Source organism: Trichomycterus rosablanca, chromosome 20 (genome assembly GCF_030014385.1).
Source record: "Trichomycterus rosablanca isolate fTriRos1 chromosome 20, fTriRos1.hap1, whole genome shotgun sequence".
Lineage (NCBI taxonomy): Eukaryota > Metazoa > Chordata > Actinopteri > Siluriformes > Trichomycteridae > Trichomycterus > Trichomycterus rosablanca.
Window position 1 is genome coordinate 26014108 of NC_086007.1, and position 19564 is coordinate 26033671.

At 42.4% G+C, this 19564-nt stretch overlaps 1 protein-coding gene across 2 annotated transcripts in view; it reads left to right on the forward strand.

The window, feature by feature from the left end:
• The window catches only part of gria4a (glutamate receptor, ionotropic, AMPA 4a), a 64824-nt gene that overhangs the window by 40268 nt on the left and 4992 nt on the right, over window positions 1–19564 (forward strand). Inside the window, exons 12-14 of one of the 2 annotated variants that reach the window (XM_063017143.1) lie at window positions 3702–3900; window positions 6604–6851; window positions 16680–16794. In XM_063017143.1, the coding sequence (XP_062873213.1) occupies window positions 3702–3900; window positions 6604–6851; window positions 16680–16794 (562 nt within the window). Of the gene's footprint in view, window positions 1–3701; window positions 3901–6603; window positions 6852–16679; window positions 16795–19564 lie in introns of those variants that run through there. The other variant, XM_063017144.1, reaches the window with a different exon arrangement.

The following is a 19564-nucleotide window of genomic DNA, read 5'->3' on the forward strand; positions in this document are numbered from 1 at the left end:
AAAGAAGAAAAAAAAAGGCAAACCACGAATCATTTATTGTTTCTTTACATAAAAACAATGTCAGTGAGCGGCAGCGTTTTCGTTCCTCATCTCTAAAAATATCAGCAGTGAAAAACGTTACAGTTCAGTGGATACGAATTGTTTAAAAAAATAAACCCAGATTTGTAAAATGCTGGGTAAGAGAGTGATTTATTTATTTATGATTTATTGTGAAGCTTAATAACAGTTAAGCACCACGAGCTCTGCCTCCGTCGTTCTGCTTCACGGATCCTACAGACTGAAACTCATGAACAAAAAACTGAAATTCACCCAAATATCCTGAACAGTTTCCCTCCGGTGTTTGTGAGTTTATATCGTGTATCCAGGCACATTTATTAGTCCTGTAAATGTGACTAAGACGCGTCCTGAGCACCATCAAGGATTTAACGCGTCCCAGCCTCCATCTGTTCGTCCCTCAGCCATCTGGTCGAAGGTACCAGTTCACCCAGTCACATACAAACAGCCTGAGGACTGGTTTCCATCTCAGAGCTCCAGACTGCTGCTACGCTGCATAAACACACCAGGATTTTACTGTTCAATAAAACACCACTGCCTTTACACGACTGCCTTTACATCACTGCATTTACATCTCTGCCTTTACATCACTGTGTTTACATCACTGCATTTACATCACTGCCTTTACACTGCTATCTTTACAACACTGTCTTTACACCACTGCCTTTACATGACTGCATTTACACCGCTATCTTTACACGACTGCCTTTACACGACTGCCTTTACATCACTGCCTTTACACGACTGCCTTTACATCACTGTGTTTACATCCCTGCCTTTACACTGCTATCTTTACAACACTGTCTTTACACCACTGTGTTTACATTACTGTGTTTACATCACTGCATTTACATCACTGCCTTTACATGACTGAATTTACACCGCTATCTTTACACGACTGCCTTTACATCACTGCCTTTACACCAGTGCATTTACATCGCTATCTTTACACTGCTGCCTTTTACATCACTGCATTTACATCACTGCATTTACACTGCTATCTTTACACCACTGCCTTTACACTACTGCCTTTACATCACTGTCTTTACATGACTGCCTTTACATCACTGTGTTTACATTACTGCCTTTACATCACTGCATTTACATCACTGCCTTTACACTGCTATCTTTACAACACTGTCTTTACACCACTGCCTTTACTCAACTGCCTTTACACCAGTGCATTTACATCGCTATCTTTACACCGCTGCCTTTACACGACTGCCTTACACAGCTGCCTTTACACCCCTGAGTTTACACCTCTATCATTACTCCACTGTCTTTACACCACTGCCTTTATGTTACTGCCTTTATGATACTGTCTTTACACCAGTGCATTTACATTGCTATCTTTACACCCTACCTTTATACCACTGCCTTTACACCAATGCCTTAATGATACTGCCTTTACACCAGTGCATTTACATTGCTATCTTTACACCGCTGCCTTTACACGACTGCCTTTACACCCTTGTTTTTACACCTCTATCATTACTCCACTGTCTTTACACCACTGCCTTTACTCTATTGCCTTTACATCACTGCCTTTACATCACTGGATTTACACCTCTGTCTTTACACCACTTGCTTTACTCTACTGCCTTTACACCACTGCCTCTTTGTGTTTTTAATGCCATTTTACCCCGCAAACATCAGTCATACATTAAATGTGTCTTCATGTTTCCACCTGTTGATCATGAATCTGATCTGTGCTCAGTACATCACACTTCCTCTGTCCTGCAGTCGACCAGCTCTGTTCAGCGTCTGATTTCTTTTTTATTTTCCAGCCCAACTGGAGGTAAAAAAGAAATGATGGATCGGTCCCGCCGCCTCTCTTCTGCTCTTTTTTCATGTCAGTCCTGATTTTCTTTGCTCTGCGTTTTCTCAACACATTTCATCTCTCTGCTCGGCTGCTTTCAGAATTCGATTGGCACCATCGACATGAGTTCTGGCTGATTTACAGTACGCAGTGAGGGGGATTATGGGTACTCAGAGGCCTGCAGCCCTCCAAAATCTGACTGACAGGACGTGCAGATCTGCTGTTCTGTGCATCAGTGCTGATTGTTGTGCTGGGACCAGACGTTACTCAATATGTAACCGACCAGTCGGTTTGGGTGCAGGACGTTACCATCAGGTCATCCTACTGTTCGTCCTGGTGCCATTCCTTATGCGGGTAGATGCAACCAACCATGTGACTTCCACATTTATCCACATCCACCCCATCACAAGTATACCATTATCTACATATGTGAACCACACAAGCTCTGTTGGTCTGTACCAGATTGTCATCAATGAGTCTCGATCACACAACAACCCACCATTGGTAGGGACTCATCACGTCTCCCCGTGGGCACCTTGCCATCATGATTTGGCCCTTATAAAAGATACACAGGTCTTTACGCCTGATCAAATCTGCTGCATTTAACTCCACAAATATCGCAGGTAACCGCCGTCAGAACAACATCTAATAATAATTCCTTACCATGATTTACTTCATTGTTACACACACACACAATTCAGTGTCTCCAATTAACCTGACTGCATGTTTTTGGACTGTGGGAGGAAACCGGAGCTCCCAGAGGAAACCCACGCAGACACGGGGAGAACATGCAAACTCTGCACAGAAAGGACCTGGACCACCCCACCTGGGGATCGAACCCAGGACCTTCTTGCTGTGAGGCGACAGTGCTACCCACCGAGCCACCGTGCCGCCCCGACGTCTGCAGTAAACATCAGATAAAAACGGCCCTTCCAAGTGAACTCCATTTGGAACGAGCCGCTGAGGGTGGGCACATTTTCAAGCATCGTTCGTACGTCCGGTCTCTTTGAACCAGACCGCAGCCTTTATTCTCCGTCCTCGGCTATCTGTTCGGTTTAGGTGGCAGCGCCGCCCCGTCGATGACGCAGAAGAATAATGAAGCCTGGAGATGTTCCAACGTGTGTGTGAAGAACGGGGAGTCAGATTCGGTTACTGACCCTGTCCTTCATCTCTCGCTCTCGGCCTCTGTGTTTCCCTGATTAATTTCTCCGCAGTGCATCAGAAACAGTAGCCACAAACACACACACACACACACACACACACACACACACACAAACACACACACACAGGAGATAAATTCCTGGTCCTTTATTCTCAAGGGTCAAAAAGAGAGTAAAAGCTGATCTGTTACTGCAGATAAAAGACAAAATCCTCAAAGGACGCAGAAAGAAAAGAGTGTGTGTGTGTGTGTGTGTGTGTTTGTGTGTGTGTGAGAGAGAGAGAGAGAGAGAGAGAGAGAGAGAGAGAGAGAGAGAGAGAGAGAGATACTTAGTGTGTCCTTCTAATTTTAGCTCGTTCGGATCGATAGCGTTTGGTAGCAGGATGTTCCTCATTAGACTCAAACCTCCAACCAGGGGTGTTCTGACATTTCCTCTCTATAATAAACCAAAATTAAATCATGATTTTATAATATCACAGTACTTAACGGCCAAGGTTATATAAGCAGTTTATAAGTTCTAATTAGACCTAAGTGGTCTAATTTTAAAGTTTTACAATTATTTTATTCATTTATACCTTCATGCTCTCCCATTATTCTTATTCTTATTATTTTTTGGTTTATCCTTACCCCTGTGTCTTTCTCCTCTTGCCCGTCTCCTCTCCGGAGCAGGTCTCTGTCTGGTCGTATAGTCGGAGGCGTGTGGTGGTTCTTCACTCTCATCATCATCTCGTCCTACACTGCCAACCTGGCAGCGTTCCTCACCGTGGAAAGAATGGTCTCTCCCATCGAGAGCGCCGAGGATCTTGCCAAGCAGACGGAGATCGCCTACGGCACGCTGGACGCCGGCTCCACCAAAGAGTTCTTCAAGGTACAAATACACTCATTCATGCTAACAGTTTCAGTTACAACAGGAGACGCTGGTTGATATGTGATCGTTCTAAATAAACGACTGCACTCACAGCGAACACAGCCATCAAGGTAGACAGTCTAAACAAGTAAATATGTATTTGAAGCACTGAAGCTTAAAATGGATCCATGTGTTGGTCTGTGATCGTCTTGAGGCACATCAGTGGATTGAGTAGCTGGCGTGTTGTGCTCCATTGAGGTTCCACTCAGCGTTCTCGCCTCCTCTAGCTTTTAATTCGTTATTTTGTTTATTTTTCCTTTGTGAGCCCGATTCATTTGCTTCCTCACCTCACAGGTTCTTACTTCGCTCTTCCTTTTGGGTTCTGTTTTGTTCTGGTTTTGTTCAGACCCTCCACGTGGGTCCAAAATCTTCAGGTGGTGAGTCTGCCGTGCCAGCCTACCTTTACCACCCCGTTACAATATAACACACACATTAAACACACATGCAAAACCGACCGCACTGGACATGGTATGGTTGAGACCAAGAGAGAGTCCAAGATGAAAAATAATAGAAAAATTAAATCACAGTCCTTCGTGTTCCTAATAATTCACCACTTTTAATTCATCTGTGGTGGCTCGGTGGGTAGCACTGTCGCCTCACAGCAGCCTGGGTTCGATTCCCCACTCTGCATGGAGTTTGCATGTTCTCCCCGTGTTTCCTACGGGTGCTCTGGTTTCCTCCCACAATGCAAAGACATGCAGTCAGGTTCAAATCAAATCAGAGTTTATTTGTCACATACACAGTACAACTGGCAGTGAAATGCTTTTGCGACTGCTCGGCCACGTTGGTAACTATACAGAATTAGACAAAAATATTTATATTAAAAGTATAAATTATTTTAAAATGTAAACTAAATGCATGAAATTAATAAAAATAGACAAAAAGTGGTCAGAGCAGTTGTGACGGCAGCTGACCTCACCGGCGTCATCTTGGATGATTGGTGTGTGTGTGTGTGTCCTGTGATGGACTGCCAACCTGTTCAGGGTTTACTACCTTTTACCCAATGAATCAGACCCACTGCAACCATAAACAGGATAAAGCAGGTGGTAAAAAACAGACAGTATATAAATAAATGTATGTATTTAATGTCCTAGTTCCAAGTTTACTTGTTTCCTGTTCGTCTGATCTTGTACTCCTGGTTTATAGATTTTGGTGAGTCTCATTGTTTCCTAACCTTGTTTACTAGTATGATTTACTAGTTTACTACTAGTTTACTAGTCCTCAAATGTCCTTAACATTTTATAAGCCGAACCATGAAACAGACAGCTTAATAAAGACTGGGGCAAAACACACACTTTGTTGTGTGGTGTGTGTGTGTGTGTGTGTGTGTGTGTGTGTGTGTGTGTGTGTGATGCTTTATTTAAGGCTGTTGCAACAGACTGGACGTGACTGACATGATTATAGGGTTTCTGCCCGTCACAGTCCACTAACACACAAACACACACTAACTCACACACACACACACACTAACTCACACACACACACACACTTACTACCAAGGTATTTGCAGCACATTTGAAGAATGTGTTGTGTCTTTTGAAGTGTGAAAAGACTGAAGCTCACAGACAGCAGGATAAATGACCTTCTGGCAAACACACACACACACACACACAAACACACACACACACACACACACACACTTGTTATAAAGCAGTTCATGCTTCATAGCACACGCTACTTTACTACATACATCAATACGTCGATAGCTAAAAATGTGTTGGTGCATTCAAATGGAAATTGGCCATTTTTTGGCATTGCTTGAAAATTATGTGAGGAATCTAATGCAAACCCTTTTACCAGGTAACGGTTTAACATAACTAACCAGCACCCAGCCGTTTTTAAACGGGCAGAGTTATTACAGCGGCTCAAATCGTTTCCCTCAGATCTGACTTGAACAACCTCGTATCACATTGTAATTATACACTGCTAATTTAAAACAACCCTCAATTAACGAGTCTCAAGAACCCTTACACTGACAGTTAGAGTGATTGATTCTTCAGTGGAAACCAGTAAAAAACAAACCTGTTGAGGATGAGCTACATTCATTCATTCATTCATTCATTCATTCTCTTATCCAATTAGGGTCGCGGGAGGGTGCTGGAGCCTATCCCGGCTTTTCAATGGGCGCAAGGCACACAGTAACACCCTGGATGGGACACCAGTCCATTGCAGGGCAGACACACACACACACACACACACACACACACACACACACGGGGCAATTCAGTGTCTCCAATGAATCTGACTGCATGTTTTTGGACTGTGAGAGCTCCCGGAGGAAACCCACCCAGACACGGAGAGAACATGCAAACTCCACACAGAAAGGACCCGGACCGCCCCGCCTGGGGATCGAACCCAGGACCTTCTTGCTGTGAGGCGACAGTGCTACCCACCGTGCCACTGTGCCGCTCTGGATGTGTTACACTCCTCTACCTTCCCTCTCTCAGACAGTGGGTCTGTCCAAAAACCTAGTGAACCCTCTACACAGATGCATTTTACGTCATCCTACCCTCCAGAGAAGAGGGCGTGTCTAAATTCTAAGATTCCTTAAAATGCTCCTACGGAGGCGCCTTAATTCTGAGTGATAATCTGACTGAATAACGAGTAACATAATAAGTCTGTTTTATATTTATTGTTCCTTTCTATCATCTCTGTCCTCACTAGAGATCTAAGATCGCCGTGTATGAGAAGATGTGGTCCTACATGAAGTCAGCCGAACCCTCGGTGTTCACCAAGACCACGGCGGAGGGCGTGTCCCGAGTGCGGCGCTCTAAGGGGAAGTATGCGTTCCTGCTGGAGTCCACCATGAACGAGTACACGGAGCAGAGGAAGCCGTGCGACACCATGAAGGTCGGAGGGAACCTCGACTCCAAGGGCTACGGCATCGCCACGCCCAAGGGCTCGCAGCTAAGGTGGGTGGAATATTATAACATCCTGCCAATCACAGAGCTGTTATAGTATTCTGCCCACCCTGGTGGCCCCGCCCTCTTTTTTACCTTTTTATCTTACACGTCCAATCACAGAAGCGCTGTCGTACCGTATCACCCCAGCGGCCCCGCCCACTTTCTCTCTCTGGCTTTGTTTCTGTTTACATTCACATCATTGTGTTCGTTTCCATCTCTAATCTTTCATCCCTCCGTCCCCGTGACGTGAGCATTCTGTTCTGTCTCACAGCTTCTGACTGCAACATGCAGGAAGTGGAGGTGACTATCCAGCCCCGCCCGAATCCATTAGTGCATCACTAATGGAAGGCAGGTTTTGGATGTCCAGTTTCTTAGACAGCATCACTTTGCTGATAATTTCCCAAATATTTATTATTTATCAATAATAAAGTCATTTAAGGACTGTTTTAAGGGTCTGTTTAGCAGTTTAAAATCATTTCTATCTCATCTGGGACTAGGGGCACATTCACATGAGAGAGCGGTGCGGTAAAACATCATCAAAGTGTGAATATGAGCTGAATCTGCATTAGTGTGGAATAAGCGTCAGATCCAGTGTTACAGCTCCACATGTATCTGTGTTTATCTGGATTTTCCTCCATTTCACTTTTAAACTTGTGTTACAGCTCGAGCTTCTGAGAAATTGTGAGAATCAGAATCAGCTTCTCCCAGAGTCTAAAATGCTTATCATTAAAAAAAGGTTTAATGTAGTAAAAGAAGGAGACAGGAGCACTAAACTTCTCTTCATTATTACTGCTCATAAGTTCCTCCACTAATTAAACTCCTCACTCGCTGTTTTAGTACAATACGTCACGTTAGGTGTTGTTTGTACGGCCTGAGTCACTTTTATTGCCTCATATCAAATAGTTCGTCTCATTAGAGGCGCTTTGAAAAGGTCGGCAAACAGCAAACTGGGTCAAAGTCCAATTAGGTAAGTTTTGAGCGCCACGACAAGCGTAGAAATCGGACGGATGCAGGCCAGCACAGCGGCTGATTCTTACAGGCAGTCAGTCAGGATGTCAGTCAGATGTAAAACACCGCCCGTCCTTCCCTCTGTCAGACAACTGTGTCTGTTTAGCACCTGACCAGGCCGGTAGCACCTTCTACACTCGAACTAGTGTTGATGTCTTCAGGAACTGGACTAGTTCTGGGTTTCACGTCCACTCCCCTCCCACAGTGTGCAGGTCAGAAACGTCTCTGTGTGTCTGTGATCACTTTACTGCCAACAGCATCAGCATTAGGGAAATAGATTGGGGTCAAAGATCCTTCCAGTGTGTGTGTGTGTGTGTTAGTAATTATGTGAGCTTTATCCTGGGACAGTCCCATATTTCAGCTTTGTTGTTGGTGTTCTTATGTATTGCAAAAAAAAGAACAATTATCATTTAGTTTTGTTAAATTTAGGGCGTGTAAATAAACACCCACACTCCCCCATCCCTGATAAAAAGCTGGGTTAGGTTCCAGGTATTGATCTTTGGTCCATCTTTAAATTAAGCTTTCTTTAAGCAAGCTCGGAACCAGACGTCACTTTCGCGGCTAGATGTAGAGCGATATGATTGGCTGTTTTTTGGGGGCGGTCACACCGGTGAGAAACAGATTGCTTTGATCAGCTTATGAATTATATATAGTATATTATATACATGTGTTAGTAAAACAGGATTACTCTTGATATTAAGCAGTAATTAAAGAATGAGAAATTAAACTGTAAAATGTACTCAATTTAAAAAATCATAAATGTAATAAAAATGGGTCCCAGGTGGCACAGCGGGATAGTCCGCTAGCACACCAGGACTGAGATTCTGAACACCCCGGTTTGAGTCTCTGGCAGCTCTGCTACCGGCCAGCTGGTCACCGTCTAACGGGCACAATAGGCAGTGCATGCAGCAGACAAAATTGGCCACCAAGTCTGCTGTGTGGGAAAAGACCGGACTAATAAAGTGGGTGGCGCTATCAGCCGTTTGGGCCTCTATGTACTAACATGATTGGCTTTGTCTGTGTGGGCAGGTTGGGTTGGTGGCCGAAGGCATTTAAAAGTGTGTGTGTGTGTGTGTGTGTGTGCTCTCTCTCTCTCTCTCTCTCTCTCTCTCTCTCTCGTTATTACTCTGGTTCTGTATTTAAGGTGCATTAAACCTGATTTATGGTATTTTTGGTCTTCTCCTGTTAGATTAGTGTTGCAGCTCCCTCTAGTGGTGAATGTCACTATTAAACACAGACCCCTGCATGTCTCATCACTGGTTTTTCTGTCCCTGTCTGTCAGATCTCAGGCCTCGTTTACACTGATGTGTTCCAGATGATTCGATCACATGTGGTCAGCACTACGTTTACATTTACCTTCACAGCATTTAGAGTAAACAGGAGAGTAAACATTTACTCACTCTGGGTTAAACAGGCTGCACCATTAATCACAGCTATAAACCGACTCAAGTGCAGCTCGGGGAACCAATCAGTCAAACAATAGAAAAGCCGTCAAGCCGCTTAATAGTCCGAGAACACAAATCAAACCAGCCATGAACCCAGAACTCCAGGTAAACAAGAGCTACTGTACAGAATAGAATAGTAAAAATAACAAATAATATATATAATAAGATTAGGATTCCTTTATTGATCCCCATTCGAGTGTTACTGCAGCTCCAGCTCCAGGTAGAATAAAATAAAAATAATGACTATTTAATGACAATTACTATTATACAGCCAACACCCCCTCCTGCCATCTTCCCAGACACAGCCATTCATGTACCGCTATGATACGAACCAGGACCTGAGCACACTACTGTAATAAATAATATATTACATAGTATATTAACTATAGACATACAGTACATATCCCAGCTTGTTTGGAAGCTGGGGTCAGAGCGCAGGGTCAGCCATTGTACAGCATCCCTGGAGCAGCAAGGGTTAAAGGCCTTGCTGAAGGACCCAACAGTGGTTGCATGACGGAGCTGGGATTCAAACCCTCAACCTTTTAGTTGATAGTCCAAAGCCCTACCCAATAGGCTACCAATATATATATGGATGGATGGATAGATGGATGGATGAATTTTTCTTTTTTTTTCCCAATCTAGGTTGTATCTCCTCTACTTCTGCAGACCCCGACCCTGTACAGCAGCCAACCGCTTCTTATCACCTGCACACGGTTCACACAGGAACCAGCATCACGTACAGAGAGTCACACCCCGACCTCGTATATTCACCGTCTCTGTGCAGGCGTCTTGATCAGCCAGCACGAGGCCGCAGTCAACACTCAAACACAGCCAACATGTCTGTGTCAGCGCCCGGCCGGTCGATAGCAGAGCTGAGATTCAACTCGAGAGTTTGAAATCTCCCCCTTTGTCGCACATTGATAGAACCTTCGTTTCCTGGGCTGTTTGTTGAATTTACATTATTATACTGAGCTGGATTTGGCATTGGGCTGTTTTAGACTCATCTTGAAGTGACCTTTGACCCTTTTTGTCCAAATTTGGCATCTCTTGAGGTCACAACATGCGAATGCTGAATGTAAATTGATTCTGTTTGTGATCAGATCATTGAGTCTAATCAGAACCTGTCATTTGTTTATGTTCATTATTCTTTGCTTATGTGTGTGTGTGTGTCAGTGGGTCGGTGTGTCAGTGTCAGTGTGAGTGTGTGTGTCTGTGTGCATGTGTGTCAGTGTCAGTGTGAGTGTGTGTGTTTGTGTGTCTGTGTGTGTGTGTGTGTTTGTGTGTCTTTGTCAGTGTGTGTGTGTAAGTGTGTGTGTGTGTGTGTCAGTGTGAGTGTGTATGTTGTGTGTCTGTGTGTGTCTGTGTTTGTGTGTCTTTGTCAGTGTGTGTGTGTGAGTGTGTCTGTGTGTCAGTGTCAGTATGAGTGTGTGTCTGTGTGTGTGTGTTTGTGTGCCTGTGTGAGTGTGAGTGTGTATGTGTGTGTCTGTGTCAGTGTGTGTGTGTGTCTTTGCCAGTGTGTGTGTGTGTTTGTGATCAAATCACCGGGTCTAATCAGAACCAGTCATTTGTTTATGTTCTTTATTCTTTGCTTATGTGTGTGTGTATGTGTGTCTGTGTGTGTGTGTGTGTGTGTGTGTGTGTGTGTGTGTGTGTGTGTTTGTTGCACTCTGTTGACTCCATTATCTCTCAGTGAGTTTGATCAGTAAACTGGATCTCTGAGCTCTGTGATCTTTACAGAGTAAATAATAAAGCTGCTGTTTATAAACTCTCTCTCTGACCTTTGATCTGACAGATCTCGACCCCCATTCTGTCCTGTAACGTCCAAATATCACATCGTTTAGCGCTGAAGAGAAATGACAGAGACAATCTGAGACGAGACGGGTCACTCTGAAGCCATGTCTGAAATGTCTCGGTTGGTTATTTCCAGCCAGACATCATCAGACCTTTGACACCAAAAACTGACCAATCCAATGTTCCTAAATCTTTAGAAACCTTAATAACCCAAGTTCTTGAGCTTATTTATAATGTTATAATGTTTACAAGATATATATAAGACAATAAATACTCTATAAACCCACTATCTCACGAACAACTTAGACCAGGGTATTTTGAAGAGAATAATAATAATAATTCAATAAACGAACTTTAACAGGCACATTAACACTAAATGAACTTGTACACGAACGCCCCCTTGTTGAGGATTTATGTTACACAATGTAAACCATAGTGGGACCAGATTGCCACCATTTTTATAAATGAATATATTTCATTTTGTGTGGGTCGTGGTAAAACTCACATCAAACCCCGGTGGCTCGGTGGGTAGCACTGTCGCCTCACAGAACTGGGTTCGATTCTCAGGTAGAGCGGTCCGGGTCCTTTCTTTATGGAGTTTGCATGTTCTCCTCGTGTCTGCATGGGTTTTCTCCCACAGTCCAAAGACATCCAGGGAGGTGAACTGGAGATACAACATTGTCCATGACTGTGTTTGATATTAAACTTAACTTGATGAATCTAGTGTAAGCAGTAACTACCTGCTCTGTCATGAATGTAGCTAAAGTGCATAAAACATGACGTTAAAATCCTAATAAAGTAAATAAATACAATACATCATTGTATAGATCAGAAGCCCCCAAACCATGAATTAATAACATTTTTACCAAATTTGGAGGCTCCTGTGCTGCTCCCTTTAATGTGATTGAATCAAAAGACTTGATGAAAAACAACAAAGCTCCTGTTCCAAAGGGTTTCATAACAGAATTGTTCATAAAGTTCAGTGATTAATTGGCATCGTTACTCCTAACAATATAACACATGAATCCGTGCAGCGCAGTTTCCTCCCAGAAACACTCACCCAATCATCCATCATTCTGTTACCAAAGAAAGATCAAAGCTAAAGCTAAACATCTGATCTGATTTCTTAAGGTTGTTAAGAACCAACACGCCATAAATAATTCACTCAGTGACCTATCTTCAGTTACGTCTCCACTGACATTTCTCCATCGTTCTCTCCTGTACACACACTCCTGTACACACACTCCTGTACACACACTCCTGTACACACACACTCCTGAACACACACACTCCTGAACACACACACACTCCTGTACACACACACTCCTGTACACACACACACTCCTGTACACACACACACACACACACACACACACTCCTGTACACACACACACACTCCTGTACACACACACTCCTGTACACACACACTCCTGTACACACACACTCCTGTACACACACACACACTCATGTACACACTCCTGTACACACACTCCTGTACACACACTCCTGTACACACACACACTCCTGAACACACACACACTCCTGTACACACACACTCCTGTACACACACACTCCTGAACACACACACACTCCTGTACACACACACTCCTGTACACACACACACACACTCCTGTACACACACTCCTGTACACACACACTCCTGAACACACACACACTCCTGTACACACACACACACACTCCTGTACACACACACTACTGTACACACACACTCCTGTACACACACACACACACTCATGTACACACTCCTGTACACACACACTCCTGTACACACACTCCTGTACACACACACACTCCTGTACACACTCCTGTACACACACACTCCTGTACACACACACACACACTCCTGTACACACACACACACACTCCTGTACACACACACACACACACACTCCTGTACACACACACACACTCCTGTACACACACACACACACTCCTGTACACACACACACACACACTCATGTACACACTCCTGTACACACACACTCCTGTACACACACACACTCCTGTACACACACACACTCCTGTACACACACACACTCCTGTACACACTCCTGTACACACACACACACTCCTGTACACACTCCTGTACACACACACACACTCCTGTACACACACACATACTCCTGTACACACTCCTGTACACACTCTCTTTCTCTTTCTCTGTTTTTTCTCAGTCATTCAGGTGTTTTAATCCATCTCTGATTTTACAAAGCTAACAACTTCTGGCTGTGTCTCAAATACTAGAACTCACGGCTGGTCGGCATTCTTACTAAAATGTATTATTCCTCCTCTGGACCCAAAACCATCATTTTATTATGGACGGCTGATTCCCAGTACAGATTGGCATTTGAGTCAAATTCGTTGTCGTGTTGATTTTAATGAATCAAAATCAAATGATCTGATTAACGCCAATCTTAATATAATGTTATTTAATGTATTAGCATATATAAATATGTATTCCGTTCCTGCAGAACCCTGGTGATAATTCAGTTTTTTATTCGGTTGTAGTACAAACACGTCATCTGTAAACACTCTCCACATTCATGTGTGTTTTAAAGTTAAGTGAACGTTAGTAAGAACGCTGTAAACCGCTAGTAATTGGGACGCAGCCGAACTACAGGTTCAGATCTTCAGTTTTACTTCGTTCCTTCTTTCATTTGTTTCTTTTAGCTGCTCTGTAACTGATGATGGACGGACGAGATCATAAAGTCAAGATGTGGATAAAGAAATTGTTAGAATGAACGAGACAAATCAATTAATAAATGGATGGACGGACGAATGGATGGATTAATAGATGGATGGATGGTTGGTTGTATATATGAATGGTTGGATGGATGGACGGACAAACAGATGGACAGACAGGCAGGTGGGCGGTTGGGTGTTTGGATGGATGGATGTATGGATGGACGGACGGACAGATGGACGGATAGATTGATGAACTGAGAGACATACTGACGGCCAGACTGATGAATGGATAGATGGGTTAATGGATAGATGGATGGACAGATGGATGGATGAACTGACATACGTACTGATGAACAGATGGATGGATGGTTGGATGGATGGGTGATTGTATGGATGGATGGTTGGATGGATGGTAGAACAGAGAAATGCTGCTATGGGTTTCACTAACAGAACTTCCTTCCCTCCCTCGTCTTCTCTGTCTCCTCTTGTCCTCCCTCGTGCTTATCTTATTTACATTCACATCTTCTTCTTCTCTCTTTCTCCTTCTCTTTACTTGCCTTCCATTTCGTCATCTTCTTACCTATTTTTCCTCATTACATCTCAATCCGTATCCCTCTGCTTCTCCTTCACCTTCTTTTGTTTTATTCTCATCTGTCCACTCTGCATTTTCCTTTCTCAATCGTTTACCTTTCTTTATGTTCCCTTCTTCTCTTCCTCTGTTTCCTGTACCCCATTAATCATTTGTTGCCTTTTAAAATGGCTTTTTTTCTCAACCTTATTTCTCAATATTTGCTCATTATTCTCTCCTCTTCTCTTCTTTGCTGTTCTTTTCTCTTTCATTTCTTAATCCCTGCATGTATTGTCTGTTATCTCTGCATCTTAGCTTCTTTTTTCTTTCTCATTTCTGTTTGTTGACTCTTAATCATTTCTTCTTTTCTCCTTTGATTTATAAACATACTCATCTATTTTCTTTCCACTTTTTGATCATTTCTCCTTCTCATCTTCTTTGCTTCTGTAAAATAATCATGCTCTTTACTTCACCTCGTCCATTTCACTTTTTTTTCTCTCTTGTCTGTGTTGTTTCTCTCTTGGCGTAAGTCTCCCCGACCCTCCTCTCTCCTCACCGTCGTGTGTATGTGTGTGTATGTTTGCATTAATGTGTGTTGAACTGAAGAAACGCTGTGAACCTGGCCGTGCTTAAGCTGAATGAACAAGGCCTGTTGGACAAATTGAAAAATAAATGGTGGTACGACAAAGGCGAGTGTGGCAGCGGGGGCGGAGACGCTAAGGTTAGCCACTGCCTCGCGCCCCAAGAGAGCGCTAACGGGAAAAACACTGTGTGTGATGTAAAAGAGACTTCTGCCACCATGATCACAGCACATAATGTCCAGTGTTTAACCTCAGTGAAGCTAGATGACATATTCACATTAAAACATGTGCTGATTGTTTCTCATACGATACGATTTCCTTTCCTCTTCTAAATTAATGCACAAAAGATTTCCATGTTAGAGCGTTAGATAGGAAAGTCGATCCTATACAGAGAATCTCTAATAACACGTCTGTTTTACAGGTTAGACCAAGTGAATATATCATTTAGGGTTTAGGAGTAGTGTCAATGCAAGTAGTGTCACCTAGTGAGCTGCCTTGCTGCCTACTACCTACCTAATCAGCTGCCTCAGTAGAGAGGATTGTAATAAGACATCGAGCTCATAAGGCAGATTATTTAGACGCACTATTTAGACACAACCCGCCGGCACACCAGCTAACGTCTCCCTCTGTGTACCGAAAACGGTTAACTGTCCCTGACAAGCCTGAATTTACAAATAAACGACACTTGTATAATTACACCTTTATACACATTATAATCAATGAGAATTTATTTACATTTGAAAAGAACTCAAATGTTGCGGGTTGCCCCGCATTCGTCCAACATGTTTGTCATTTTTTTGTGAGAAAAGTCGTGCCGCACTGAATGCTGGGATTGCCTTCAGCGCTGAGGAGGCGTCGGACGCTCCCTCGTTATTCAGTCAGATTATCACTCAGAATTAAGGCGCCTCAGTAGGAGCATTTTAAGAGAGCTGAGAATTTAGACGCGCCCTCTTCTCTGGACTTTCAGCTTTCAGCTCTCATTAAATCATCTTCACTGGGATCAATCGGGACTTTAACTGGTCATTCCAAACTGTTAATCCATTTCTTAGTAAAACTGGATTGTTTATTGGATCTTTGTGCCTGCTGCATAATCCAATTTCACCTCATCTTCACCTCATAGACTAATGATCTTATGTCCTTCCTAAATCTACTAAACCCTCAAGGCAAACCTACTAAACTTGGCTAGTGAATCACTTTAGCACTTTTATCCGAACACCTACATTGATTTTATTTTATGATATGCAGTGATATTTAATATAGAAGTGTGCGAGCTGTGTCCTGATTGTTGAGGTAATAATAGTTACACCAGCGACCAGCACTAATGTTTGTCTTCTGTAATGTACTATCATACTAATCTTATACACTGTCTTTTAATATAACCCAACTATTAGCCAACATTAGACACACTTATTATATTGCTATGTAAAATCAGCACATGTCTAGTATGTAAAAATAAGAGTTTATATGTTTAAAAACATAAATATGTTTGTTTGTTGTGCTGTTCAGTGTGGCAGGATGTGCCTTTTACACAAAGTGACGGAGCGAAGTTCAACACATGCCAGTACCAAACACACACACACACACACACACAGGCGAATTCATGCCCAAATATTGAGCACCTACAGTACGTGCACTGTGTGACCCTCGCTCCTTCACTTCCTGTTTGTTTGTGCTGCTGTGTATAATAACATAAGATAACATGGCATATGATGTTATTTATGTTATTCCCTCGGTGAAGAACCCCGGTTAACCTCGCAGTATTGAAACTGAGTGAAGCAGGAGTCTTAGACAAACTGAAAAACAAGTGGTGGTACGATAAGGGCGAGTGTGGACCCAAGGACTCGGGAAGTAAGGTCAGTCTCCGCGCCCAGAGGAAAAAATAATATGTATAAAATAATAATAATAATAATAATAATAATAATAATAATAATAATAATAATAATAATAATAATAATAATAATAATAATAATTAATAATAATAATAATAATAATGGGCAAGAACTTAAATCTACACCAGTTTACCCAGGGGTAAAGTACAGTGGTCAGTCAAAACATTAGGACCATTTACATTTGTGGCATTTAGCGGACGCTTGTATACAAAGTGACTTACAATTATGACTGAATACAGTTTGAGCAATTGGGGGTTAAGGGCCTTGCTCAGGGGCCCAACAGTGGCAACTTGGCAGCAGTGGAGCTTAAACCAGCAACCTGCTAATTACTAGTCCATTACCTTGACCACAGAGCTACCACTGCCCGAATAAGCAGACGCTTATCCAAAGTGACTTACAGTACTGTGACAGTATACAGTCTATGCAATTGAGGGTTAAGGGCCTTGCTCAGGGGCCCAACAGCAGCAACCTGGCAGAAAGGCCTGAACCGGCAACCTTCTGATTACTGAACCAGTACCTTAACCACCAAGCTACATCATTGAGCTGATAAATGTTGAGCTGATAAGTGTTGAGCTGATGGTAACTACTCGTAGTTCAGGAGTTGAAAGCATCAGAAAATGCATCGTGTTGATCGCATAAAGACCAAAGTGACTTTACAGCCAAATCGTTATGGCCAGACAACTTGGGGTCCAAGGAGTGGTCAAAAACATCTACAATCAGAAGACATGAAGACATGAAGACCTCAGAACTGGACATCGGAGCCAGGAATGAAAGTTGACCGGTATGAAAGTTTGTTTTCTCCAAGATGACATGGACAGCCGGCTGAAGAGATGCACGAGGATGCACTGTAGGAATCGTATCCATCCTATAATGTGCAGATGTTATAGAACCTGCTGGTAATGACCTGGACTGCACATCTCGGTGTGTTAGCCGGGTGGTCCTAATGTTTTGGCTCATCAGTGTACAAGCCAAAGATAAATTAGCTTCTTTAGTTTGGCAGTAAATGCTTTAAAGTTAAATTTGCTAAAGGAATGATTTTAATTCTGTATATAATCCTGTCCAAACCTTCACAGAATCTTATTAACTTCTGTAGACAAGGAAAAACACAGTAATGTGAAGCCAACATTTCTTCTTTCTAATTTCGCTCTGCACATAAAATCTGGAAGTTTCTCTGATGAAAATGTACATTTAGTTTGATTTGCATGTTTAGGTTTTGAAATACAGTTTTATTCTGATATATTTTTAAACTGTTGAAGTTTTTGAGCCTTTTGAGGCGAGTGTGTGATGTGTTGGGCATCTCAGTGAGCCACTGTGACAACACCATACGAACAATAACACTGATAACATTATTATATATTCAAATGATAATGATCCAATTAGCACAATGGCCCAACTTAATATACAGTTACACATCTAATTGAAATTGGTTATTGACTAATGAAATCAAATTCACATCAAGAATTTATTAAATGTGTCGTAATTATTTGTTATGTCAAAAAATGTCGACAAAAGTCACTTTATTAGATTATTTAACTTTATTTTCATTAACCAGTTAAATCACACAGTTTACAAATTGTACAGAACAATCAGAATATCAGATTATCTGATCTGATCTGTAAATGTTAAAATCATTTTTGTTTGTTGGTTGGTTTGTTTGTTTTTAGGAAGCAACATTATGAATTGTGTGGCACTATAAGATTTTTGTCCTGTTAAATATTAAGAATCTGTTCTTTTATTGAATGAAACAAAAACATGATTAATGAAATGCAGTAAGAAAAGTATGAAAATATAAATAAGAACGTTTATGTATTGTGCAGATGATGAATATATACACAGCAGTGAAAAAGTATTTGCCCCTTCAGATTTCCTCTATTTTTGCATATTTTTCACACTGTATAAATGTAATATAATAAACAACACAGTTTTAAAATCATCTGTTTTTTTTATTATGAATGAAAAATCCTCTGCAAAACTTATACCAACAATGTGAAAAATTTAGCGCCCCCTTAACACAACTTAACTGGTTGTGAGTGTTTCAGAGGGGCTCTAACCTGATGGGTGATAGTCGTGAGTTAACTGGTTTAAGTGCTGCACTAATCCAGTATTTTCACCAGGCCACTTTATTATTTTATGCCAGTTAGAGGTGAACGTGTTGTGCTTCAGTTCGATGTCTTGCTGCATAACTTAGTCATACTTGAGCTTCAGATCCCCGACCGATGACCAAAAATATCACATTTTCACGATTCATAATTTGTTTTTCTATTGATTTATGCATTTTCTCCCTTTTTTCTCCTGATTTAGTGTAGCCAGTTAGTCTTCTGCTGCTGGGGATCCCGATGGCATTTGAGGAGGGTATATTTGCCTGCTCCACGGCTCTTCTGATGCATGCGCAGTCGCTCGACCCCTTTTTTTTCGCCCACTGCTGGACAGGCGTCTCAGTCTGCTAATCAGGGTCTTTGTACGGCGTTTGAAGACCCCGCCCACTTAATCTGGCCTTTTCCCACCCAGCAGACTCGGTGGCCAATTTTGTCTGCTGCAGGCGCTGCCAATTGTGCCTGCTAGATGGCGCCCATCAATCATGGCAAGTCGGCCAGGCCTCGAAGGAGCAAAGCATCCCCACTCCACCATACTTAGCTACGGTGTTTAACTGTTAATGTGGTTTCTCATCATGTCCTCCAAACATTTTTGTCTAGATGCTTTTTAATAGTGGATTATTTTTTTCTTTTAGCTAATA